Genomic DNA, 26914 nt, shown 5'->3' with positions numbered 1-26914 from the left:
ATATGAATGTCGAATAAGTGAAATAGTGAAACCTTTCTGCATAATGTAGTCCATGATGTTACTGACTCCACCCCCCCCTCCCTCAGGCGAGAACATGACCGTTCTAAACACGGCTGATTGGCTGCTGGGCTGCAGCACTCCGCCCACTGCCCCAAGTACGAAGGACTATGGTATATTGCATGCGTGTGTAGAGTGAACATATGTAGCGAGACTGTGTTTTAGCGTGTGCTGAAGTGTGTTATATTAAGCTACGGTATATACACCCTGTATATACACTATACTGGAGGACAGTATAGACACACTGTTGGCTAAAACAGCTGTTTGTGTGATGTAGAAAGGCTTTGGTGTGGCTGCTGTTCATACATCATGCAACTTTTTCTTTTCATTTATGGTTCCTTTAGGGTAGATTTGATTTGATTTTTAATATCTTTGTTTCCCTCAGTAAAGACAGAGCCGCTGAACAGCAGTGATGCAGTCAGCACAGCAGGAGATACAGGGCTGGATACTTATACAGGGTCAGGTAAGATATCTCTCTCTCACACACACACACACACACACACACATACACACATACACACACACACACACACACACACACGCACACGGAATGCCTTGTGTATCTCTGTGACAGAACTTGATGAAAGCTCTAAGGCCTCAATCTTTGTCCTTGAGTTAACGTCAGCACAGCATTGTCTCTTTATTTAGCCGCATTACACACACACACACACAAACACACACACACACACACAGATTCAGAGCTTCTCCAATCATTTATCCCCCCTGCAGGGAGAGCTGAGGTTCGTGCTCCAGCTGACAGAAGGGTCTGATGTCTCAATAGTGAGAGACAAAGAAAAGTGTGTGTGTGTGTGTGTAGTGTGTGTAGGAGAGAGGCATGGTTTCATATAGGACTGTGTTTAAGAAGTTTATGAATCCATCCATCTCACAGTGGGGAGGAATGTTTAAACTCAGTTAAACTCAGTGTATCTAGTTTATGAAGTGCCTTCTTATATAGGTATATACTACTGTACGACTGTGTGTGTGTGTGTGTGTGTGTGTGTGTGTGAGTGTGTGTGTAACAGTGTGGACTCACGTGTCACTTCCTTTAACACTCATGGGTTTGTTCAGTGGAAAACGTACAGTATTGAGCTATTCAAAAAGAATTATTGAAAAGATACTTTTATTTAGGATTTCAGGTTTTTATAGGAAGGAATTTTAACTTGTAAGATGATAAATTATGTACTGGAATAATAAGGAAGGAAGGAAGGAAGGAATGAAGGGGTAGCATCTCAACACAAGGGAAAAGATAGAAATTAAATTATGTACTGGAATAATTTATATGCAATAATTTCTCCCACCAAGGGAGGGAGGGAAGGAAGGAAGGAAGGAACGAAGGAAGGAAGGAAGGAAGGAACGAAAGAAAGAAAGAAAGAAAGAAAGAAAGAAAGAAAGAAAGAAAGAAAGAAAGAAAGAAAGAAAGAAAGAAAGAAAGAAAGAAAGAGGAAGGAAGGAAGGAAGGGCTAGCTTCATGACAAAATGGAAAACATAGAAATTAAAAAGAAAAAGAAGATGAAGGGATGAAGGAAGGAAAATGAATTAAAAAAAAGGGAATAAAAAAGAAAGAGAGTAGAAAACTACAAAAAAAAAGGAAAGAAAGAAAAAGCAGGTTAAAGGAAGGACAAGTTAACATAATGGCAGAGAGGAGAGGAATGGAAAGGAAAGGAAACAACAAAATGAAAATAAATGAAGAAAAGGAAGTGTGCTGGATAATTTAGGTCCATTTAAATCAGTTTTTGGAAAGGAGTGAAAAGGTGAAGAAAGAGTGAAAGGTCATTTTCAATATTGTTAACCAAGAGAAGTTCATCCTTTTTCTTCTCCTTTTACAAAATGAACAAAAAAGACAGTTATCTGTCAGTCAGGAGTGTATGTGTGTGTGTGTGTGTGTGTGGTTTTACAGTTTTTGGCAGATGCTCTATGAGAACAAGTTGTCCAGGATTCATGTTCTGCCCTGCAGATTTGCTATTCAGTAAAGAATGTATCAAAGTGGAGCTGATAGATGACACATGTTGCTATTTCCTGCTGGATCTCGAACCAAGTCGTGTGTGAAAAGTGATTTATTGATCTAAACTAATACCATTTGTGATATTATATATCTATATCTATATATATATATATATATATATATATATATATATTTTTTATCATGTGCAGTTATAACCAGCAGCGGATTCAGTCCTCGACCTGCGCATCAGTACTCACCTCCCCTTTATCCATCCAAGTAAGGAACTTTTTTCACACACACACAGAGCTATTCACACACACATCAGTTTCGGCTACTCTCATGTTCCCTAGCCCGAAGGCGTGAAATATATCCATTCATTGGAACAAACACTAGACAAACTGATCCATGCAAATATGTTTGAAAATCCTGATCTGTTTGATTGACAGGCCTTATCCCCACATCCTGTCCACGCCTGTGGCTCCGCCCATGTCTCCCTATACTGTACAGTCCCAGTTCAGCAGCATGCAGCAGTCTACGGTGTATACACCGTACTCTCAAACTACACAACCTTACGGCCTCTCCACGTACGGTAAGATTTGGCTGGTTACATGTCCTGTTGGTTTCTGTGTTGCTTTAATTTCGTCTCAGGGGTTTTTAAGAGTCACAGTTCTTCACTAAGGCGTTATATTAATATTAATAAGCTGAACAATGAGAAAAATGTGATTTATTTGTTATGCACAATAATGTATAAACTTGCTTAGCTGCCTGGTGGTCAGGCGCTCTCACAGACCTGGCCCGGGTTTGATTCCTGGCAGGGAATAACCCAGGCACTGAGGGGTTGCACAAGTCAGTGCTGGTCCCATGCCTGGATTAAAATGGGAGGGTTGCGTCAGGAAGGGCATCCAGCGTAAAACCTCTGCCAAATCAAATACGTGGATCGATGATCTTCTGTGGCGACCCCTAACGGGAGCAGCCGAAAGAGGAGAAAAAAATTGATAAATCTGCTTACCATGAGATACAACTGTAAGTGCTTTTCTCCTGGTGAAGTCCCGGTGAAGTTCTATACAAGCCATAATTCACCTCCCCCAATCAGACCTGTTGGCCAAATGGAAATAAACCAAAGCACTTTCAATGGCTTAGGGGTTTTGGTGAAGTGGAAAGACGTCACAGGAAACCCACATAGGAACATGTGACACTAATTCCACAGACAGAAGCCCATTTGCAGACAGTACCCCAGACTCAAGGTTTGAACCCAGGAATTATAACTACGTAGTGGAACCATAACCCCTTTACCACTGTGTTACCTTATCACCATAGCAACCAAACAAAGCATCATGATTTGTAAAACCTCCACACCATGATTCAACAGAGTCAGCAGTTATTGCTTTATATCAAAACTATCGTAATTACAGTGGAACCTCGGTATTCAAATTTAATCGGGTTTTTAAGGTGGAAATGTGTGTTGTGAAACAAATTTTCCCGTAAGAAATAATATAAATGCAGAAAATCCGTTCCAGCCACCCAAAAATATCACCAATACGAAGCGTATGTAAACTGTATGGCTGCTTACAAAGAAGTGACCCAAGCCAAGCATTCCATGTCAAGGCTCCTCACAGGAAGTCGTGCCACCAAGCTTGGGCTAAAAAAAGAACAGATCACCCACACCACCGATCTGTCAACAATAAAACGCACAGAAAAATCACCTAGCTTTTGAACGCATGCTGAAGGCAACATTGATATCGTGGTTTGAGTTTTTCCAAACAGCTTTCACTGGCTGAAAAATAATTCGTAAACTCTCTTTGGTTGCCATCGCTTGGCTTTCCACTGATGCTAACAAGTTTTGAACAGCTCCCGGTCGTACGTGCAACTTTTCGCTTCTATTTGTTCCTATGCCGATGCAAATTTAAATTCTTAAGGCGAAAATTCATAAGGGTGTCCATTCATTTGCCGAGGTTCCACTGTACTTAACATTAAAGTCCATCTCATAACATGTCATAACTACAACTCGTACTTTATACAGAGCCTCAGCTTGGGCGGGTCAGTAATAAAATATCGTAGCAGCTGCTAATGTGAATGTGATGCCTACAGCAGGCGGTGGTAATTTACTGTAAGTGGTTATTCAGATGTTCTTGTCACTGATGATACAAAAAAAATCATTTCAAATGAAGCTTTCTCTATGCCCTAGATTTTTATTTTTGGTCCTAAACCACTTGAACTCATTGTAATTACGAACTCAGACTTGAATTTAGCTGCTTCAGTGAGAACTTACTGTATGTGTTCTCGATGAAGCCGTTAAACTTAAAAAGCTAGCTAGTTTGGTAGCTACCTGCCTCCTTTAAAAAAACAAAGTACATAAATTACTGCTTGATAGTGAAAATCCAGAAACTTCTGTCTGCCAGTGTTTTTTTTCCCAGACCACCTCATATAACCGTTTAACAGTGAAGTGTCTTCCCCTGGTGTATATTTGCAGCGGATTTAGGGGTGATGTTACCTGGGATAAAGACGGAAGGAGGGCCATCCCAGACCCACTCCACCCTCCAATCAGGGCTCAGCTACAGTCCAGGATTCACCACCCCCCAGCCTGGACAGACGGCCTACTCGCCCTATCCGATGCCAGGTAATTATAGGCTACGGCTAACCAGCACAATAGCTTCAGTCCATCCTGCAGATAGATGCGAGAGTAATGAAAACTTGATTACCAGGATCTGCCAACAGGGACTGCTTGAGCTGATGGATTCTCACAGTGTCCTCTCTCTCTCTCTCTTTTCTCTCTCTTTCACACACACAAACACACCAGCATCAGGGTTTACATCCTCCCCTGGCCTCTACACCTCAAACAACTCCGTGTCCAATCCAGCCAACTTCAGCGCACAACAGGTACTGTTCCACGCAAACACTTTCAGAATGATGACATCACTCGCTCAAACAGGTCTAACTGTGCACACGATACACCCACACAATCGTTCATCATTAGACATTCAGCCTGAGAGAAAAAAGCAAGCAGGAATGCTTTTGTTCCCCCGATGAATCTGGCCGAATAAACAAAGGAGTTACGGCTATGCTGAAAGGAGAGGAGGGAGGAACGGATGGGAAAACGAGTCTTCCTGAGAGCATTTTTACTGCACCGTTCATGTGCTTGGAGACGTTAGTGACAGGTTTAGAGGCATCTGCTGTAAAAGACCAAACAGTGTGTGTGCACGTGTGGGTAAAGAACACCAAGGGATCCATAAAATGCTCCCATCAAATGGTCTCTGTGTTCTAGCCAGGACGCTTCGTCCCTTCATTTTCTCTCCATTTCTCTCGTATTCTCTTTCCCTGGGGGAAGTTGCCTTTTTTGCAGCTTTTCAAAACAGAGCTAATAGTTTGACCTTAAAATTGGCTGCAATGTAATATGCAATCATTTTAATGATAAACAAACATGTACTTCTTGAATTAAAAAAGAAACACCATGTGCTATAAGAGGAACAAACACTGTTATTGGAAAATAATCAGTAGTTCCAGGCCCATGGTGGTAACAGTAGCTCTTCTTCATCACACCACCCTAGCGTTGATTATTTTTCTATTATGTCCCCAAGTGTTTCACACTTTACTTAGAAATTATAGTATTTTCACAATTCAGCCTCATGCTTCTTGCCAATTTGGGATAATGAAGTATTTCTGTTACTCAGTTCTTTCAGTAAGATTGATGCAGTATGCAGATATCAGCAATATCAGGCTAACTAGCCGAGACCCATTTCCATTCCAAAATCAAACCACAATGTAAAATTGATCAAACTACAGAGATTATCCTGCTCTCTTGTGTGAGGGTGAGGGTGAGGTGAGGGTAAGTAGTGACAATCGAGGCACGTTTTGAATTGAAGAAGTGTGAAAACCATAAGCGTATTTTATTACCAGAAATCAACGGGTCTTTTTACTGACAGGAGGAACTGTCTTTGGTTCTGTGACCGTATAGTCTGTTGGCTCTTCCTCAAATCCCAATCCAGGATTTTGTAATCATTAGAACTTGAATATACTGTAACCTTAATGTGACTTGATGTAATTGGTTGACCACAATCATCAAAATTGCTTTAGGGAGGCTGGAAAGATCTTGTACCCTCTCAACCGTCATCTGTCTACAACGCACACACAAATCTCAAGGCTTTAGTGCTTATTAGAATTCCTGAGCTGTAAGTTCTGAGTTGGTTTATTTCTTCAACCGCAGGAATATCCCTCATATACAGCGTTCGGGCAGAATCAGTACGCTCAGTATTACTCTGCCTCTTCCTACGGCTCCTATATGACAACCAACAACACACTGGACGCCACAGGCTCCACCTCCAGCTATCAACTGCAAGACCCCGCCCCTGTAATCACAGGACAGGCTCCTGAGATGCACCCAGGTGAGTGCTGGCCAATCAGGACATTGAGGATAGCAGTGCCAAGTCTTGGGACATATTCTAGGTAGAAACCTCTGTTCCAGGGTGACATTGAATATGTTGATGATTTGCTTCACTATATATTCAAACCATCTTTCCACTGACATGATGCTGATGCTGGATCAGTGAACCAGTCTGTACAGCGCCCCTGAAGCAGGGAGGGTTAAGAGCCTTGCTCAATTGCCCCAGCACCATCAAGCACCACTGTTGGGCAAGTGACCAAGGCTCTTAACTCTCACTGCTCCGGGGGCACTGTATAGACTGGTTCATGGTTCACTGATCATATCTGCCCCTGAGCTCTGACCCCAACCTCCTCAGCTGGGATACACGAAGAAAAGGTGGACAGTAGTGTTTCAAGTGGTTAAGGCTCTGCCTTGTTGATCAGAGGATCGGGGTTCAAGCACCACCAAACTCCACTGTTAAGCAATTGAGCAAGGCCCTTAACCCTCCCTGCTCCAGGGGTGCTGTGTCATAGTTGCTCCTGCGCTCTGACCCCACCTTCCTCAGCTGCTATATGCGAATGTATGTGTGGCATTAATAAAGGCTTCTTGCCCTCACGTCTTCTAGTTATTAAACACGTGGGAATTTGATAATAAACAGCATTCTGTAATGTTTGCACAGTTTAGATTCATTATTGGTGCTGGTAATGAGCAGTGGAATCATGTGGTATGGTCCGAGAACAGGAACAAGCACCTGGCTGGTGGAATAGAACTATGCAGGACCATTTCACTACTTTATCAGCTAAAGTGACATTTGGTACATAAACATGTAGACTCAACCCCTCAATCAGCAGCTTTTTCGTTCATTTAGGTGATTTTGAGGCGGGGCAGAGTCCTTCCACGCCCATCAAGGAACTGGACGACCGGACATGCCGTGGGGGTGGGACTAAAGCCAGGGGGCGTGGGAGGAAGAACAACCCTTCCCCTCCTCCTGATAGCGATCTGGAGGTAAAATGCGTAGATTTACTACTAAGGCATATAAAAATGATATCGATTAAAGTAGTAAATGTCCACACTGATGTCGCATATGGCTTTAGCATTATCAGTAATCAAGGATACAGTGATATCTGTATTGTATTTGAATGTGTGTGTGTGTTTTACAGAGAGTGTTTGTTTGGGATCTGGATGAGACCATTATAGTCTTCCACTCACTTCTTACTGGATCTTATGCACAGAAATATGGAAAGGTATGCAGTCTTCTGCTTCGTCTTCTTCTTCTTCGCTCATTCTTTTAATCCTTTATTTCTCTCTGCATTTCATTTACATTTATGCCATTTGGCAGATACCCTTATCCAGAGCGACATCACATTTTTTTTATACAATTGAGCAATTAAGTGTTGAGGGTCTTGCTCAGGGACCCAGCAGTGACAGCTTGGTAGACCTTCCGATCCATATACCACATCCCACATGTCCTCATTATGTGATAAGGGTTTGGTAGATTTAAAAAATTTTAAAGCCACACTCCTGACACCTCAGGCACCTTCCTCCAAAAACTAGACTCGGGTGATTAGTATAATTTGATTGGCACACCAAGGAGATCTACTGTACTTAAGCACCTATTTAAGTAAAACATGCAATTTTTCTCATTACTTTGCTTTGTGATTCGACAGTGGTGAGACTGTATGGTTTAGAGGCAGTGTCACTGAGGAAGAGACAGGAGTCAGAGCTGGAGGTAGCAGAGCTGAAGATGTTGAGGTTCTCTTTGGGAGTGACACGGTTGGACAGGATTAGGAACGAGTACATCAGAGGGACGGCTCATGTTGGACGTTTGGGGCACAGAGTTAGGGAGGACAGGTTAAGATGGTTTGACATGTCCAGAGGAGGGAGAGTGAGTATATTGGTAGGAGAACGTTGGACATGGAGCTGCCAGGCAGGCGGCAAAGAGGAAGGCCAAAGAGGAGGTATATGGATGTAGTAAATGAGGATATGAAGCTAGTGGGTGTATGTGTTGAGGATGCAGAAGACGGGGGATAGGTGGAGAGAGATGATTCACTGTGGCGAAGGGAAAAGCCGAAAGAAGAAGACTTTGTGATTCTGGATACTGCCTCTTGTTCATAATTAAGTCCATGATATATAAATATGGCTGTGTGGAAACACCGAGTGAATTCAGAAGTAAGTACTTTATTAATATTAATTATGTTGTATGTTTTGTTTTTTTTAACAACACATGGATAAGAGATTAAGAGAGCAGTTAATTGAATGAGCAGCGGCTCTGTATAGCTGGAAAAGACATGCTAGTGGTTATACCGACTTCTCTGACAGTGCGTCTGAGTAGATGTGTGAAGCGTTTGCCCTGTTTTCACACCTTCACTCATTTCTTGTCGTTGGTTCTGTGAGAGCTGTGGAGACAGCTGCATCTATTCCCAGCTGACGGGCTATTTCTGACAGCGCAGTGACGAGCAGGACCCTCCGATCTTAGGCACTTCATCAGTGACGGTGCCAAACCTGTTTCACTCACACGCACACACACACATATATGCACACACACACACACACACACATATACACACACAGGCTGGGACGAATGGATTCATTTGCACCCACATGGAAAGTGTTAAACCAAATGTTATTTGAAGAAGGGCTTTTTTAATATTATAAGGACTTTAGACAGACAGAATTCAGGCAGACAGGAAGGCAGACAGACACCTTTCGATTCCGATAGCGATGTTACAAACCCAAAGCGGCGCATTTAAAGTCAACAAAAATGAGGTTCAGCTTAGACGGGGGAAAAAAATAGTTTAGAATTTCCTCAGTAAAAAAATGAAAGATGTTCAATTCTAAAGTACAAGGCATGCAAAGAATGTGAAGGTCTTTGTAAAAGAGTTAACCAGTAAATTGAGATATCAGAATTATTAAGAGTTGGCTGCACAATGGTTTAAACATGGAGTCTTAAAAGTTTTGGCACCCAGCCCCTAACCCTTTGGGATTTTATACAGCTGTCACAATTTTTTTTAAAAATATTCCTCCCATGATTCTTGTGTAAAAAATTTCACACATACAGTCTATTCAGCGTCCTGTACATATCTCCAGCGCAGAAGTTCATTTTGTCACTTATTATTTAAATAGAGTAATCATCAGCTCGGGATATGAAACACTGGAGTAAAGAGCAAGACATTAGGAATGCATGCGTGAGTGTAGGTGTATATGGAAGACGAAGACACACTATTTTCTATTCTGGCTCCACACTTTGAGGCAGTCAGCGAGCATGCAGCCAACTCACATGTGATGATTTTTACAGCTGAGGACCCCCCCTCCCCTTTTCCTCTGCTCATTTTCCTTCTCTTTAACCCTGTCTCTTCTTTACTCTCCGGCGTTCTCCTATTTTAAATGTGTGTGTATGCACATACGTATATCGGAGAGATGACACGAGTGCATGTGAGGGGGTTGATGAGTTGGAGCGAGTGTGTGTGAGACGGCTTAAAGCGAAAGACGCAGCAGTTTAAAGACAGACGAGATGCCGGAGTGTCACGAAAATACACATTTGTTTGAGAGCAGGCTAATAAAATTGAAGAGTGTTGTTTTTTTTTTAATGCTATGTTGGTGATAAAGGTGATGATGGTGATGCTGAGAAGTGGACAAGTTAAAAGCTTGCTTTCCTTTTCTTTGGTTGCCTGATAAGGCCAAAAAAGTGATAGCAAACATAACATCATAAAGCAGGCTAGTTTGCTAGTTACGTGTATTAACAGGTTATAGGCTAAGGAGGGGGGAAATCTGTGCAGCTGTCGTCCTTATTCTCTCCAGAAAGTTTTGTGTTTATTTTCCCTTGATAAAAAGTCACCAAAAGTACATGTTGATGAACGTGTTTTTCCTGGCTAACATCTTTATTTCTCTTTATATATTTATATAGATTCCTCAATTTGAAAAGATGCTACTACTCTTAAATAGTTCACATTTGGAACGAATAGATCAAGTAGCATCGCTACACTTTGTGGACACCTGACCATCACACCTATATGAGGTTCTTCCCCAAATTCTTACCACAAAGATAGAAGTACATAACAGTCTTTGTACGTTGTAACATTACAGTTTCCCTTCACTGTGACTAAGAAACTTAAACCTTTAGACAATGCCCCTGTGCACTAAGCACACTCAGTAGTGCTCCTGTAGCTGGACTGAAATCCTTACAGTCTTGCTCTAATATCTAGCTGTCCTAGGAGAGTGGAGCTTATTATTATTAGCAGGAGAAAAGCATTACATCTAGAATGGGATATTCAGTAATGGTTATGATGGTCAGGTGGTCATGCTTTTGGACATATAGTGTATGTAGTTCAATCACGTAATCTACTTGTCCTAGTCACTGGTTTGTCCACCAGTGTTGATGATGATGATGATGACAATGATTTCGAATTCTCTTTAGGATGCTCCGATGGCGGTGACGCTGGGTTTGAGAATGGAAGAGATGATCTTTAATCTTGCAGACACGCATCTCTTCTTTAATGACTTAGAGGTAATCTATCATGTCCTGTCCTTCCTTTCGCTTATGTATGTATTTTGAGGCAACTTGAGGCACTTCACTCTGCACAACTGACACACATTCTTTCTTTATTAATAAATAGAGATGAGATGTGTCTATTTTGTAAGTAAACCGTGTAAATTTTAAAGACAAATAATTATATACACTGGAAATAAGGGAATAAGGGCATATATGTATAGGACAGAAGTATTAGGGGTATTACTTTAGGGCACTATTTGTCTTCAACCCATGTGTATATGTGAGTTTAAGCTTTTGTCGCCCCCTGGTGGTTTTTCATGAAGCTACAATTGGGACATTAACATATACAGTGTGTGTGTTTGTGTGTGTGTGTGTGTGTGTGTGTGTGTGTTTGTGTGTGTGTGTGTGTGTGTGTGTGTTCTCTACAGGAATGTGATCAGGTGCACATTGATGATGTGTCATCAGATGATAACGGACAGGACCTTAGGTGCGTCTCAAACACTGCCCTAACTGGAGCGCAGTATTTTGGAGAAACAATTATTTGCATTAAAGATAATAACGCTCACATAAAATATATATATATATATATATATATATTTTTTTTTTTTTTTTTTTTTTTTTTTTTTTGTAGTCCAAGTGTAGTTGAGCTACAAGAAATCCCGCTATTTATTTATTTTTTTTTTTTTTTTTTTTTATTTTTTTTTTTTATTTATTGTCTTAACAAAATATATGACTAAATAATACCTACCTAGATTCACATTTAACTTAAATTAATAAAGCAGAATATTCTTGCTATTTTATACCCATGAAATATTTATAGTTTGACATATGATGAGTCACATGAAGCAGATATATAAAGATTTATGTCAAGATTTTGTTTGATTTCTATTAATAGCCACCTTAGTCTAATACTCACACTTCTACTGTTAGAATTAACTGAAATGCATCGAGGATGTTTAAAACATGGCTGTTGTTGTTATTATCGACAGTACTTACAGTTTTGCCACTGATGGCTTCCATGCAGCTGCGACTAGCGCAAGCCTCTGCTTAGCCACAGGGGTCAGGGGCGGAGTGGACTGGATGAGGAAGCTGGCCTTCCGCTACAGACGAGTGAAGGAGTTGTACTGCACGTATAAGAACAACGTGGGAGGTAAGCTTCCATCACCTGACCTCTAGGAATGAATATGTTTAGGATGCGTTTATGCCGTCTGATGAAAGCTGTTAGTTTGCGATTTGCATAGAAACTGCATCGTATACACACTTAATTATGACGAGTAAATAAATAAATATAAGATAAAGATCTTATTTAATAAGATATATAATATAAGATCTTATTTAATAAGATAAATAAGGGAAGTTGGATGTCAAAAATTGTTCAAAATATCAAAATACATTAAAAACCCATAAAAAAGCATGTACTCTGTTCATAAGGTAATGCTAAATAAACTTTTTGGAGGCTTTCTGAATGCTTCAAGTAGGTGTGAAGAATAATATTAAGATATAATTTGATTAAAATAATGACATTATTATGTCCTCAAATGGCAAAAATAAGTATCACAAATTTATTTAAATACCTGTTCTTAACTTAATTCACCTTTTCTGAATCAGTTCTGGTTCCAAAATAATCGATTCACAATGAGACCATGCTGTATTCTGCATTTTTGCTTTTCCCATGTTACATATCAAATCATTTCTATACATTATATGTAGAGTCCTGTAGTGTTAAATGTAGCATGTGGTGAATGATGTGTCTTTTTCACCCCGTTTCCTCAGGGCTCTTAGGTCCGGCTAAGAGAGACGCATGGCTTCAGCTCAGGGCCGAAGTCGAGGCTCTGACAGACTCGTGGCTCACCACTGCACTCAAGTCCCTGTCCATCATCAGCTCCAGGTCTGCCCACTGATACCTCATCTAGTATATACGCTGAACACTGAATAAATAAACATAGCTAGCTTTCCAACTTCATGTGTTCTTTCAGTGGACTGATTTTCCACTTACATCTCTTGCATTTGGAAGACAGAGCGACATACATTTCAACTCTGAGCAACTGAGGGTTAAGGGCCTTGCTTAGGGGTCCAGCAGGGGAAACTTGGTGGACCTGGGATTTGAACTCACAACCTACTGATCAGCCTTAACCACTAAGCTACTACATCCCATATATTGTCCATAGGTGTGTGTGTAAATGAACATAATACAGCTAAAAGTTCGAAATAACGAATAGAATTAGGTAGTGTTAACCAACAAACGCCCCCTAGCCTCCTGGTGGTCCAGAGGCAGGATCCTGTGCTCTTGTTGCCGCGGCCCGGGTTCGATTCGTGGGTAGGAAGCTAACCCAGCCACTGAAGGGTAAACTCTTAGGTCCCAAGCCTGGATGAAATGAGAGGGTTGTGTCAGGAAGGGTATCCGGTGTACTAACGAAAACGACTAAATGATCCACTGTGGTAACCCCGAACAGGGAGCAGCTGAAAGAACAACAACCAATAAAAGCTCCCTTTGTCTCCATCATGATAACAAGTGTGGTATACAAGTCATGCTTGTATTCATGAACATTCTGATACCAAACCTTCATGATAGCAAGCAAGGACAGCAAGGATTTAGTGCCTATAATGGACTCAGAAACTACACTGACCTTATAGTTCCTCATGGGCCCTTGGTTGCTGTTGAAGAAAGGACATTAATCAGTTACAGTTACATTATTTACTGTCCGGTGTCACCCAGATGAGGATGAGGTTCTCTTCTGAGCCTGGTTCCTCTCAAGGTTTCTTCCTCATATCATCTCAGGGAGATTTTCCTCGCCACCATCGCCGCAGACTTCCTCATTAGGGTTTAAATAGGGATAAAGTAGTAACTTTAATTTATATACATATATTTTCTCTTCTCTGTTTCTCTACTTTTGTGAAACTTCTTTGAGACAATGTCCATCGTAAAAGGCGCTATAAAAAATAAATTGAACTGAATTGAATTGAATTGAATTGAATAAGAGCCTACGACAATTAATGTAAACAATTACAATTAATGTACACAACTTTGGAAGATATTTTAGTAGTTAGAACCAGCATTTGAAAGAATGATACAGTATGTAAATCTCTCTCTCTCTCTCTCTCTCTCTCTTTCTCTCTCTCGCTGGCTTCCATTAGGAGTAACTGTGTTAATGTCTTGGTGACTACGACACAGTTAATACCAGCTCTTGCGAAGGTGCTGCTCTACAGCTTGGGCTCAGCGTTTCCTATCGAGAACATCTACAGCGCAACTAAAATAGGTGAGTCAACAAAAATTCAGTGAACAAGTGAACGTCCCTCTGGTCTAGAAGAATGAGGCAAACATAAATGTATGAGATGACCTCTGTCTCTCTTTTTCTCTCTCTCTCTCTCTTTCTCTCTCTCTCTCTCTCTCTTTCTCTCCGCTGATATCAGAATGACTCTAGCAAGCGAGTGTGTCTGTGAGCTTGTTTGTACTGAATAAGGCAGATAGTGCTGAAGTGTGTCACATGATCAGTGTAACAAAATGATAAGGTGGAGAAAGCGAGTCATGGCCAGGCCACTCTGGTCTGTTTTGATTTTATGAATTGATGCTAAGTCACAAACACACACACACACACACGTGGCTTGACATGTGTTGTTATGTTTTTCATTTGGACTGTACAATCAAGGTGCATGGGAAGTGTGTGTGTGTCGATATGAATCCATCACTCGTTATTGTTTATGGAAAAATCCCTTTCTCTGTCCGAGTTCTCGTTTCTCTTCTCTTTTTTTTAACTTCCGTTCATCCTCTCGTGAGCGGTGAAGCCTCTGTGTATCTATGGTATGTTTGTACATGAGCTTAAGGCACTGCCGTATTCTCCACAGGTAAAGAGAGCTGTTTTGAGCGTATAGTGTCCAGGTTTGGCACTAACATTACATATGTAGTGATTGGTGATGGGCGCGATGAGGAGCACGCGGCCAGCCAGGTAACTTTCACGCCCTTTTGACCTTTACACCTCTGACATCTAACCCTGTTTATTATTGCAGGAAAAGAGAGTTGCTTTGAGCGAATAATACAAAGGTTTGGCAGGAAGGTAGTGTATGTTGTTATTGGGGACGGTGTGGAAGAGGAGCAGGCTGCTACCAAGGTAACGACCCCCACCCCGTGAACCGGGAGCAGTGTGTGAACCCCCTCCCAACCCCTCACCCCACCCCCCATCCCCTCAAAGTGGACTTCCTCCCTGTGTGTGCTCTAGCAATGCTTTACTTTAGCTCACACTGACGGCTTGAAATGTGGTGTCTGTGTGTTTTCTGTACAAATGCTGGTGACGGTAACCACTGCATCGATTTGCCGGTTTTGCATCTTCTCTTGCATTGTTGCAAGCTGGCAATCATGCAACAGCTTTCTCAAGTTGCAAAACAGAGCTGTTCAACCCAGGATCCTAATGTAGAGCTCTTTGAATTACACTTATCTTTGCTAAACAGCATCTTGACCTGGTGAAATGCCTCTGTTTTAGAAAACAGTGTACTTCAAAGTGTGTGTGTGTGTGTGTGTGGGTGTGGGTGTGTGTGGGGGTGTGCAAAGTCTATTTTTTCCTCATTGTATGAGAATTTACCGCTTTTTAAAACAGGCAACAAGTATTTTTCAATACCAAGAATACATTCTGAGTCAAAAATATATTTGTCAAATATTTTCTTATTTCAAATATTTTTTATTTCAAATATTTCATAAGTCACAAATGCATTCTAAGTCAAATATTTTGCTAGTCAAATATTTTCTATTTTCCATTTTTATTAAGGTACAAATTATTTCTAATATGTAAGACACAAATATATTTTAAGTTAAATATTTTGTGTCATATATTTTTAAGTCAAATATTTTAAGTCACAAATACATTCTAAGTCAAATATTATGTTAGTCAAATATTTTCTATTTTCCATTTTTATTAAGTCACAAATACATTCCAAGTCAAAAATATATGTCAAATATTTTCTTATTTCAAATATTTTTTATTTCAGATATTTTGTAAGTCACAAATGCATTCTAAGTCAAATATTTTGTAAGTCAAACATTTTTAAGTCAAATATTTTAAGTCACAAATACATTTTAAGTCACATATTTTTAAGTCCAATATTTAGTCAAATATCAAATATTTTTTATTTCAAATATTTTGTAAGTCACAAATACATTTTAAGTCAAATATTTTCTGTTTTCCATTTTTATTAAGTCACAAATTATTTCTAATAATATGTAAGACACAAATATATTTTAAGTTAAATATTTTGTAAGTCAAATATTTTTAAGTCAAATACATTTTAAGTCACGTTTTTTTTTTAGTCAAATATTTTAAGTCACAAATGCATTCAATGCAAGTCAGATATTTTGTTTTATATTTAATCTCTAAGTCACATGCACTCTGAGCCATAAACACATTCAGTTCAATTGTATTTGTATAGCAGCTTTAAAGGAATAAAAATAATTCCGAATAAAATATCGTCAAATATTCTATGTTAAATATTTTCGAAAACGTAAAAACAGTTAAATGTCACAAATATATTCTAAGTCAAATACATAGCCACTAACGTGTACACATACAAGAAAATTTCGTTTCTTTTCATTTAGAATTGTTTATTTCTTTACAGTGGTACTCTGTGTACTGTAAAGATGTGCAGAGATATAAAAGACATTTTTATTTTGTAACATGACATTTATTTATATATTGCATAGTGATATATTCTGTATGTTATATAATGGCAATATTTTAGAGCTGGGCTAAACTAACTGCATTTTGATGGACAGAAAACAAGTGATGTATTGACCAATCGAATTCCAATTTCTCAACTGATAAGAAGGTAAAAACAAGGTAAAGACAGCTTTGCCAGACTACTTTGGGCTGTCCAGATTGTCAAAAGGGTGAAGGGTTTTAATACACCTTTCCAAAAATGTAGAAAAGACATCCAATATTCAAAATGTCAAACTTAATATGAAGCATGAAGTGGAGCCAATGTGAACCAGATCTTAAAAAGACCCCGCCAAAAATTAATTGATTTCAGAAAATTTACTAATAAAATTCTACTCTATATATTCCTTAAATAATCCAAACGAACTTGAGAAAACTGCATTTTCATTATTACCTCAGGATTAATCTAAAAATAGTGACTTGCTAGCAGTTTTTGGCATCTTATATGATATTATTATGCTCTGATTCTAATCTAGCATCGGTATTATGAAAGAATTAGCACATTTTGAGAGCTGTGTGTGTTTTTGCCAACCCATGAACAGGTTTAAAAAAGTGAACTCGGTATTGAAAAATGCTTGTTGGTAAACGGATTTCTCAGTTCGATGAGAAATGTGTACATGCTGATATTCATAAAGGGTTTGTAAGAGGTTTGCTTTAACTCTGCTTTTTTTTCTTAGCTTTAGCTTTGCTAATAGACTAGATATAGAAATGGATTTGTCAGCATTTGGCTGCTTGTCAATGTTCCTCGTAATACACAAAGCCCTTTTAGGAAACCCTTTATTGATATTTGATTGTGGGTAACTTAGCGACACGACTGCTCTCAGCTTCCTCTGTCTGTAACTGTGTGATAACTGCCTCTTGGGTTTCTAGTTACAGTAGTGGGCTTCAGAAATAAAGCTATAACGTTGATTTTAAAAACTTTATGGTAGAGTAATAGTAGTAAAATATAACGTGTGGACGCGGTCGCATGAACATCGGGCCACATTTATCAGACTGGTCAAAAAATATTCATATGTTAGGAGAGTTTGGAATTTACATGGATAATATTACATATAGGGGCATCATGGTGGCTTAGTGGTTAGCACTGTTGCCTCACAGCAAGAAGGTCCTGGGTTTGAGCAGGAGGGGCCTTTCTGTGTGCATGTTCTCCCCGTGCCTGTCCAGGTTTATTCCGGGTACTCCGGTTTCCTCCCACAGTCCATGTACATTAGGTTGATTGGTAATTCTAAATTGCCCATAGGAGTGAGTGTGAGTGTGTGTGGTTGTCTGTCTATATGTGTGGCCCTGTGATGGACTGGTGACCTGTCCAGGGTGTACCCCTGCCTTTTGCCCAATGTGTGCTGGGATAGGCTCCAGCAGATCCCCGTGACCCTAATTAGAGTATAGAAAATGGATGTATGAATATTGCATATAGATTTTTAATAGAATTCTTCATCACATTTAAATAGCTTATCTATTACAGATTTGTGAAGCTTTACCGTTATTGACTTCGAGCCAAATAAAATCCAGCAATTAAATGAATAATATGGACCATTAGAGCGGAAAGGCGAATGTAATGGTGCCCCATATGAGGTGTATAAAGGATTATAAATGTAGATTGTCATGGAGACCCGACACGCTGTACCTGCTGAGCTTTTGTGGAATTTTTGGTTTGCGAAAACGTTTCTATACTCACTACTAACGTTACTAAGAGGCCCATCGCTGTTAATGTTAATGTAAATGTAGGAGATGTGATACACGCCGAGTTGCCAGTTTGTTAGGTCTACCTACCATACACTGACTGTAATATATTTATTTGTTATAGACTCACCTTTTTCCTGGTCACTTGGTGACAATCCTCATTAATCCCTTCATTAGCGTCAGTTTCGGAGCAGAGGACTTGATCGATGTACCTAAAACACTGGCAACTCATATATACAGATGGGTGATGAAATAAAGGAAAAAACATTTGTTGTGATTATGCTGTGGTTGGAAGGGGAGGGGGGGTATTTATTAATTATTTATTAACTATCAGACACATTAGAAATAAATCCAAAGTTCTCTCTTCTCCTGTGGTGTAGAAATTTTGAGAAAAATAGCACACAGGCAAGAATAAAAAAGATACATGATTTATTTATGCTGGTGCCTAACAGGACCAAACGCTCTCCATGCAAATTGCTGTTGAAGAAAGGACATCAATCAGTTACAGTTACATTATTTACTGTCCGGTGTCACCCAAATGAGGATGAGGTTCCCTTCTGAGCCTGGTTCCTCTCAAGGTTTCTTCCTCATATCATAGGGAGTTTTTCCTCGCCACCGTCTCCACAGGCTTGCACATTAGGGATAAAATAGTTTAATAATTTAATTTAATATATTTCTCTGTTTCTCTTCGTCTGTAAAGCTGCTTTGAGACAATGTCCATTGTAAAAGGCGCTATACAAATAAATTGAATTAAATTAAAAAATTTAAAAGGACGGGCCCTGATCATTTGAGTATTTATAATCAGGATTAAAACACAAAACAGGATTCAGGAAAGGAAAAATATTGTCAGTCAGTCACTGGCGACATTATACAATATAGCCATACCAAGGTCTTAGCCTTGAGTCCTGACATCTAGTCTCCATAGCAGTTCTGTCCTTATTACATATTTTGCACAAACAATCTCTGGTCATAACAAACAAACGTCTACAGAAGGTCAGGACCTCACCTCCATGTCAAATTTCCCATCACACCGTGATTCCCTTCATTCTCTGTTGGAACATTTCTCGCTATAAGGAAATGGAAAAGATATAGCATGAGATCTAGACTGATTAGGGATTTGAACCCATGTGAACGATTGAGGGAGATTCTGGAGGGGAAAATACTGAACGGTGTTCAGCTTCTTGTGGATCAACACCACTATATATTGTATTTTCCTTTCATTTGTCACCTGTCTGTAGGAGTTTTTATGGTCTCTCTGTCTTCCTCTTTCTCTCTCTCTCTCTCTGATTCCCAGTTTAACTGCTATCTCTTTCTCTCCTCACAGCACAACATGCCGTTCTGGCGAATATCCAGCCACTCGGACCTGCTCGCCCTCCACCAAGCACTGGAATTCGAGTACCTGTAACACTCGACAGCTGTATCATAGGCCTCTTTTTCTTTTTTGTACAACTATTTAAGAACAACATTACACTGCAGTCTCCTTTTTCGTTGGTTTGTGTCGTCTGTCTTTTTTGATGATGATTTCTCTGGCTTCTGAGATAACTCTGCACTGTCTTAAAAAGACTCGGTCTGTCTGAGCAAAAAGGGGGGGTTTTAACGCTCGAAACGGGCTCATCAATCGCTCACAAAAGGTCTTACATTATATACACTCTGCATCTGGGTGGGATCTTCATTTTTCAGAGACAAACAAAAACTGCTTCTACGTAACGTCCTCTTTATTCAGAGGAGCTTCAGCCCCATTAGTGCAGTTTTTTTTGTTTGTTTGTTTGTTTTCCCTCTGCTATAAACCGATAGATCTGTACAATCTAGCATAGGTTCATTAATAACTCGTGTAAATTATTTTACAGGAACTCCATTTAACATTAAAGACTGTGTTTGCGTTTTATTTTATTTTTTTCATTTGGTCTTTTTGTAAGTTTTTGGCAAAGAAGTATGTGTATAATTTGTCGTGCCTTATGAACTGTTTTGTGTGGGGTTTTATTTTATTTTTTTTTTGTTCATTTGGAAAAATGTATGTAGATGAACAACAAAGACTGAAAATGAAAGAGTGAACGCTCCACATTTGTCGCCTGTTCATTTTCTGCAGCATTGATGTGAAAAAAACAAATGTTAAGCAGGATTTCCGTAGGACCTGCTCATGCAGAAATGACTTCCTGCTACACATACCTTTAACCTGAACCATTAGAAACCACATACGATGTATATACACCGATCAGGCATAACATTATGACCACTGACGTGAATAAGACTGATCTCATCATGGCACCTGTTAGTGGGTGGGATATATTAGGCAGCAAGTGAACATTTTGTGCTCAAAGTTGATGTGTTAGAAGCAGGAAAAACAGACAAGCGTAAGGACTTGAGCGAGTTTGACGAAGGGCCAGATTGTGATGGCTAGACCACTGGATCAGAGCATCTCCAAAACTGCAGCTCTTGTGGGGGGTTCCCGGTCATTCACGTTCAGATCATTAGATAAACATGGGACTAAGCAACCTTCTCATTTTGTTGCTAAAGCAAATGTGTTTCACAGATTTCACTAGACTATTTCAAAAAAGCATCTAAAATTAAGAAAATCAAATTGCACCACCAAATCATTTTCTGGAGACCAGTAGAAGTCTATACATATAGACTTCAGGTCGGTTCTTCAGGGTATAACAGTCTCCAGGTTAAAGTAGGATTAATTACTAAAAGCCCACCCAACAACTAGTAAAAAAAAAAAAAAAAAAAATGAAATGAAAGTATATGATATGCATCTTGTGCTGCATTTCTCATAAGCAGGTTGGTTTACTTCTTAGTAGTAGTCATCCACATAAGACAGGAAATTGTGACCTTAATTCACATCCAACAAATAAGAACTGAATTGTTCAGTACTTTAAAGTTTAAGCAGTAAAGAGCAGTCTTATTACTCAATTAAAAAAAAGTTATACTTCAGTGCCTACATGTATTTAGATTAGCTCTTATTAAACTGTCTAATCTGAATTAGTTCAATACCACATGGTGATTTCACCCAATCTCAACACAGACCAAATGTTCCTTTTAAATCAAGAGGCTTCACATCAAATATCTTCAAAAGGCTTTTATTCAGTTCTTCATTTCTTTGACTTGAAGTACTCCTCGATGACATCCTTGGCTTGAGACTCTTTGCCGTAGTCCTGCAGAAGAAAACGAAATTGTGAAAAAGCTAAACAAATGCTAGTTTACATGCACTGGTTTACAAAACTGCAGCAAGTCGCTGACCCTATGGCTCTTAATCAAGTTTCTATTTTATATAAAGTAGCTTGTTGCCCTTCTGGGGACCTCAGAGACCATGTTGGGATCTCGAGGCTCGTGATCCTGGCTTGTTCTCTCTCGCCAGTAAGAAAACACAAACAGGCACATGGCACAGAAAGCCAGTGTCTGGACTCGTCCTGGCTGACAAACACCTCATCATCTTGGGGTGTGTGAGACAAGCTCAGGGATTAGACACGATAAAACTTTCGCTTACCTTAACGACCACGCAGCTGCAGCCCACCACCTTACGGGGTTTGCCCTCCCTGTCGATCTTGCACAGACCAACCCACTCACCGAGCTTCTTGTTGTCGTCTACCTGCAAGGAGAAAACACAGGGGAGGGTCAGCATGCTTATTTTAGACAAGACGGTGCAATTCAAGCTACATTTCTAAAGGCTGATTGTACAAATCTGGTCACTCAGTTCACAAACATTTACCGCAAATAAAGAAAAGATCTACTGCAAAAATATTGTATACTGAATAAAATATTTTATTGATCAGTCAGACATATAAATGCAACAATCTGACAACGTGGATAGATGCATCAACTTGTCTAATCATTACTGTATCTTATGGAGGTGAGGAATTTTCCTCTAAATAATCAGCCAATTATTTGCATTAAGCAGACTAGCAGAAAAGTAAACAGTTTAGGACTTTAGTTCTCTTGCAGATTTTACACAAGTTACTCCTTTACACCTTAAATTATGGCACAATACACTTTTCAAAAATTACAGATGCTGGTTCATCAAATACACTGAATGGAATCTGACATTCATTTTAACTACTTGACATCTAAATATATCATTTTAGTTTTAAATCATTTTATGTAAGCCAAGCCATTTTCAAATAAAAAATACTGCATTTCGCCTGTACAGTACACAAGGATTGTTCACATGTCAAAATGGAGCATCACTCCCTAAAGAAGTTTAATGTGCATGAACCCCAGAGCTCCTACACAAACAGCAGATACAGACCGGCTACATTTTAGAAATCGTGTGAAAGATTCAGCCTTTTAAACAGATTTTACATGCAGCACCTTCAGTGTGTCTCAGGAACAATTGGGTAACAAAGGCAATTTCCTCACTGAATTCAGTAGAGGGAGCCAAGTTGTCATCACAGACACACAAATAAATCACGCAGGCAGAACACATTAAGCACTCATACCTTCATGAGGTTGATCTGATGCTCGGCACAGAGAGCCTCCACCAGCTTGACGTACATGGGCTCGTCGCAGTTGGCAGCGAGGACACACAGGTGAGCCTGGCGCCTGACGAGAAGGGGAAACACAATGAGGCAAACTTCCAAACTTTACCCGGTCCACTGACAACTAATCCCCAGCACCTCAGAAAGAAATTGGGTAACAAGTGGCAGGTTTCCTCAGAGTCTTCAGTAGAGGGAGCCAAATTATCATCATAGATGCAGTGTAACACTTCCCAGCTAAGCCTGAGGTACTTACTTATCTAGAGCCTTGGCAGCCTCCCGGATTCCACGAGCGAGTCCGTCGTGGATGAGTGCGGTCTTCAGCACCTCGGGGAGGGCGGTGTTCACATCCATCACACCTCCGGCAGCAATGCTGTGCACAAACAGGACAGGAAAACGTTACAGCGAAGAAAGAAAAAGCAAAAACAATGTTTACAGCAGTGTTGTCCATCAGCGTGCTCAGACTGGAAGTCTCACTCATGAAGAGAGTGAAGGGGTATCCGACTAAAGACCATAAGAGTCATCACAGCAGCCGAGGACTGAATTTACACCGTAAACACAATAATTCAACCACAATAAAGAGTTTAAACTGAATCCCTCTGCATATATTTGACATGTTTTCAAATATAGCTTTACGCTGTACAGATGCGAGTTTTAAAGTACTGGCAGCACAGAAAATGTTTAAAGTGTGTGAGCACTGATAATCAGCATTAAGAGGAAAGCATAGAATTAGACAAAACTCAAGACAGCTACATAGTAGAAATAGCCAAAAAAAAGAAACTGAACAGAGCAAATTGCATCAAACTATTTCTGACTTTGTGAACTCTTCGTTTAAGAAACGCTTTATCCAAACTATTATTCTGAGGAATACAAAAACCAGGCTCGCATGTGATCAGTCATTAAAAAGCTCATCAAATAGCCCATCATACAGCTTATTAGGAAAATTTCCTATAGGGCTTTTCACACTGTGCTTAACCCCAGGTCATCATTCTCAACACCGCTTTTAATCCCGGGTAAAGAAATGTTTCACACCCGTAACTGGAAAGCAATGTTGGCACCGCTTTTTACCCGGGTTATGGAACCCTGCTCACGGAGCAGGGTCAGCACCGCATTCGCTGTGTTAACATTTACAGTGCCAAGTTTGTTCAGTGTGAAACAGAGCAGTGTGGGGCGCTTTGCAGCAGCCAGACAATCAGAAACTGATCAACATCAGTGTAAACATGTTGCCTGCTGTTCGTCCAATCAATCAGTGACACAGACACCGCAAATACACAAATAACATTTAGGTTTAGGAACAAACAGTGTGAAACGTCTGTTAATAAACTCCCAGGATTAACAGCAGTGTGAAACGTCATTATAGATCACCAAGGATTCCGTTTAACCGGGGTTTAGGATGACCCAGGGTTAGCATGAAAAGCTCTCTACAGTGTTAGGCCATGTCCGCATGTAGCCGGGTATTGTTAAAAACAGAGACCCTGCGTTTTGGCCTTTCGTCCACACGAAAACGCAGATCGAGGTCGTTAAAATCTGAGCCTTTGGGAAAACTCCTTCCAAAGTGAAGATCTTCCAAAACTCCGTTTTCAGTGGGGTGTGGACAGTGGGAAACAGATTCTGACAAACTGATGTCATTGCCTGTTTGCCGGTCTCCTTGATTTGACATCAGCTTTGTTTAGAAAGATATTTCATGCAATAGCAGACTTATGTGAACTAGTGACTGTGTTAACGACTTACGAGTGCACGTACACACGCAGTTACTCACACATTACGTTAACGGACAGAGGAGCCACAATGTAATACGAAGCTCACTGACGCTACATACAAATCTCCAACACCACAGACAGCGACGCCGGTTTTGGACAAGACCCGGTCGGACCACAAAATTTTCGCTTTCCCGCGACGTGCCATCATTGTTAAACTACCGCGGTGATGACGTTTTCTCTAGGCTTCTGATTGGCTAGGCATGCTCCTGACGGTACTTAACCGAGTGTTTTGCATTTTCTGTCTACATAGGTCATGTAGACAGAATTTTAAAGTAGACAAATCTCTGACTTTAATAATATCCAGCTACATGTGGACATGGCCTTAATCTGAAAAGACTGCTGAAATTGCACGAAGTGAAACCGGCTTAAACCCTGCACGCAATACAATGTTTTAAAAATGCTTTAACACCAAAAAAAACAAAAATACTGTTCATATCATTTCATAAACATGCCTGAGGTTTCTCCCACATGCATTATGAAGGAATCACAAAGCTAAAATACTTTAGGAAATCTCAAGGCAAACAATTTAAACATCTTTAGGGGTCACGTGAGGCGCGTGTTATAAACTAGTAATAAAGACATGTATAGTAAATATCTAAGCAAATACATAATCAGGTCATCAATAGAGAGCTTATGATTTGAAACCGTACCTAATCTTAATTACTTAACAGTTGAGGGAGTGTAAAATAGATTTAAGTCAACAACAGCGAGCAGACATGAAATTTATACAGCTTCCCAGCACGGAACATGTAGCAGCTAAAGAGCAAGCTAACCAGCTAACTTCAATTACACTCTCTTTACGTTGTTCGTGGAGCATATTTTTAAAGGAATGATTATATAGATGTGTAAATACATATATTACAACATATACATGAAGTAGATGAAGTGGTGCGAGTACTTTTTAACCCATTACGGTTACTTATTTCATGGCGCGAGCGCCCGCTGTGTGTGTCTTAGCAATCACGCTTACCCTTCCTCGGCCATTGTAGATTAGCGATGGATGTTGGACGTAAAATTCTGAAATAAGCACACACAAACGCAGACATGTTAACATTTATGTCCTCGGTTACCATTTGTCGCAGTTTAATGAAAGGATGGTTTTTAATTAAGGCGGATTGTGTGAGAGGAACGGAGGAACTCACCCAATCGTCCCTCTGACAGCGGGGAAAAGAGGACGTCACGAGCGCGACAACATTGTTTTAAGGACCGGAATGGTGTCCTGCGAAGTGCCTGATCGTAATGGTGTCGCTGCGTACGTGATTATTTCTAATTTTCTGTGTATTTGTTCTTAGTTTCATTTTATAGCATTTTATTTTCTTTAATATAAGAAGACGGTGTTGTGTTTTAAATCGTTATTTATTCAGCGGTGAATAGTTGTTTACTTCCAGCACTAGTCGGCGCTCTACTCCGTTCTATTCAATAGGGAGGGTTGGGCGATACCACAAGTTTTTAACGCGATACGATACCAATACTTTTTGTCACAATTTTAACAATACCGATACCACTTATTATTTTAAATGTGAACATTTAATAATCAATATAGTTAAAATACCTGTTTAGAAAATATTGATACCGAATTTGAAGCTTCTGAGTATCGATATATCGATACTCCAGCATCGGTGCACACATCCCACCGAGTGAAGGGTTAAAGCAACGCAAAAATGAACTCACACACAAGTGTTTCAAATGAATAATTTATCTGTTTGTGATTACCGATTCGGGCAGGGCGGTGGCTGAGTGGGTAGCACTGGTGCCTCACGGCAAGAAGGTCCTGGGTTCGAACAGGCAGGAGCCTTTCTGTGTGGAGTTTGCATGTTCTCCCCGTGCCTGCGTGGGTTTACTCCGGTTTCCTCCCACAGTCCAAAAACATGTACATTAGGTTGATTGGTCATTCTAAACTGCCCATAGGAGTGAGTGTGGTTGTCTGTCTATATGTCTGGCCCTGTGATGGACTGGAGACCTGTCCAGGGTGTACCCCTGCCTTTTGTCCAATGTGTGCTGGGATAGGCTCCAGCAGATCCCCGTGACCCTAATTAGGAATAAAGCGGGTATAGACAATGGATGGATGGATTACAGATTCCTCCCCTATCCCAGGACCTGAACATTTTCAGTTCAACAATGGAAAATGTCTGGCTTGTGTCTAATTGAGGCAGAACAATCTGGCGGAGAACTTCACCTGGTCACTAAACACCAGCTCCATCACCAAGAAAGCCCAGCACCGCCTCTACTTCCTGAGGAGGCTGAGGAAAGCCCATCTCCCTTCCCCCATCCTGACTGTGTTCTACAGAGGGACCATCGAGAGCATCCTGAGCAGCTGCATCACTGCCTGGTTTGGGAACTGCACTGTCTCGGATAGCAAGACCCTTCAGCGGATAGTGAGGACAGCTGAAAAGATCATCGGAGTCTCTCTCCCCTCTATCACGGACATTTCCACCGCACGCTGCATCCGCAAAGCTAACAG

The 26914-nt window shown here is 40.2% G+C and overlaps 2 protein-coding genes and 3 non-coding genes across 8 annotated transcripts in view; 1 reads left to right on the top strand and 4 right to left on the bottom strand.

Moving 5' to 3' along the window:
* Positions 1 to 20268, top strand: part of eya4 (EYA transcriptional coactivator and phosphatase 4) — a 51096-nt gene extending 30828 nt beyond the window's left edge. Inside the window, exons 5-20 of one of the 4 annotated variants that reach the window (XM_058410225.1) lie at positions 87 to 170; positions 443 to 520; positions 2209 to 2275; positions 2446 to 2588; positions 4470 to 4616; positions 4797 to 4876; positions 6201 to 6378; positions 7225 to 7361; positions 7517 to 7600; positions 10771 to 10860; positions 11274 to 11332; positions 11835 to 11995; positions 12619 to 12733; positions 13981 to 14102; positions 14689 to 14789; positions 19549 to 20268. In XM_058410225.1, the coding sequence (XP_058266208.1) occupies positions 87 to 170; positions 443 to 520; positions 2209 to 2275; positions 2446 to 2588; positions 4470 to 4616; positions 4797 to 4876; positions 6201 to 6378; positions 7225 to 7361; positions 7517 to 7600; positions 10771 to 10860; positions 11274 to 11332; positions 11835 to 11995; positions 12619 to 12733; positions 13981 to 14102; positions 14689 to 14789; positions 19549 to 19629 (1727 nt within the window). In that variant the 3' untranslated portion in view covers positions 19630 to 20268. Of the gene's footprint in view, positions 1 to 86; positions 171 to 442; positions 521 to 2208; positions 2276 to 2445; positions 2589 to 4469; positions 4617 to 4796; positions 4877 to 6200; positions 6379 to 7224; positions 7362 to 7516; positions 7601 to 10770; positions 10861 to 11273; positions 11333 to 11834; positions 11996 to 12618; positions 12734 to 13980; positions 14103 to 14688; positions 14790 to 14850; positions 14952 to 19548 lie in introns of all 4 variants that reach the window. The other 3 variants (XM_058410223.1, XM_058410226.1, XM_058410227.1) reach the window with 3 other exon arrangements.
* Positions 20269 to 21285: 1017 nt separating this feature from the next.
* rps12 (ribosomal protein S12) lies at positions 21286 to 25702 on the bottom strand. The gene is made up of 6 exons (XM_058410234.1): positions 25596 to 25702; positions 25424 to 25470; positions 22950 to 23066; positions 22658 to 22760; positions 21709 to 21810; positions 21286 to 21376 (listed from the first exon to the last, which is right to left on the bottom strand). The coding sequence occupies exons 2-6, from the start codon at positions 25435 to 25437 to the stop codon at positions 21314 to 21316; spliced, it is 399 nt and encodes a 132-aa protein (XP_058266217.1). The 5' UTR covers positions 25438 to 25470; positions 25596 to 25702; the 3' UTR covers positions 21286 to 21313.
* On the bottom strand, positions 22536 to 22617 carry LOC131366479 (small nucleolar RNA SNORD100). Its single transcript, XR_009206823.1, has one exon. It is a non-coding gene; the product is annotated as a small nucleolar RNA SNORD100 (small nucleolar RNA).
* On the bottom strand, positions 22830 to 22914 carry LOC131366480 (small nucleolar RNA SNORD100). The gene has a single exon (XR_009206824.1). It is a non-coding gene; the product is annotated as a small nucleolar RNA SNORD100 (small nucleolar RNA).
* On the bottom strand, positions 23147 to 23226 carry LOC131366473 (small nucleolar RNA SNORD101). Its single transcript, XR_009206818.1, has one exon. It is a non-coding gene; the product is annotated as a small nucleolar RNA SNORD101 (small nucleolar RNA).
* Positions 25703 to 26914: the final 1212 nt, after the last annotated feature.

Source organism: Hemibagrus wyckioides, linkage group LG15, assembly GCF_019097595.1.
Source record: "Hemibagrus wyckioides isolate EC202008001 linkage group LG15, SWU_Hwy_1.0, whole genome shotgun sequence".
In the NCBI taxonomy this organism is placed as follows: domain Eukaryota; kingdom Metazoa; phylum Chordata; class Actinopteri; order Siluriformes; family Bagridae; genus Hemibagrus; species Hemibagrus wyckioides.
The sequence above is the reverse complement of the archived record's forward strand: the minus strand, read 5'-3'. Positions and strand labels throughout refer to the sequence as shown.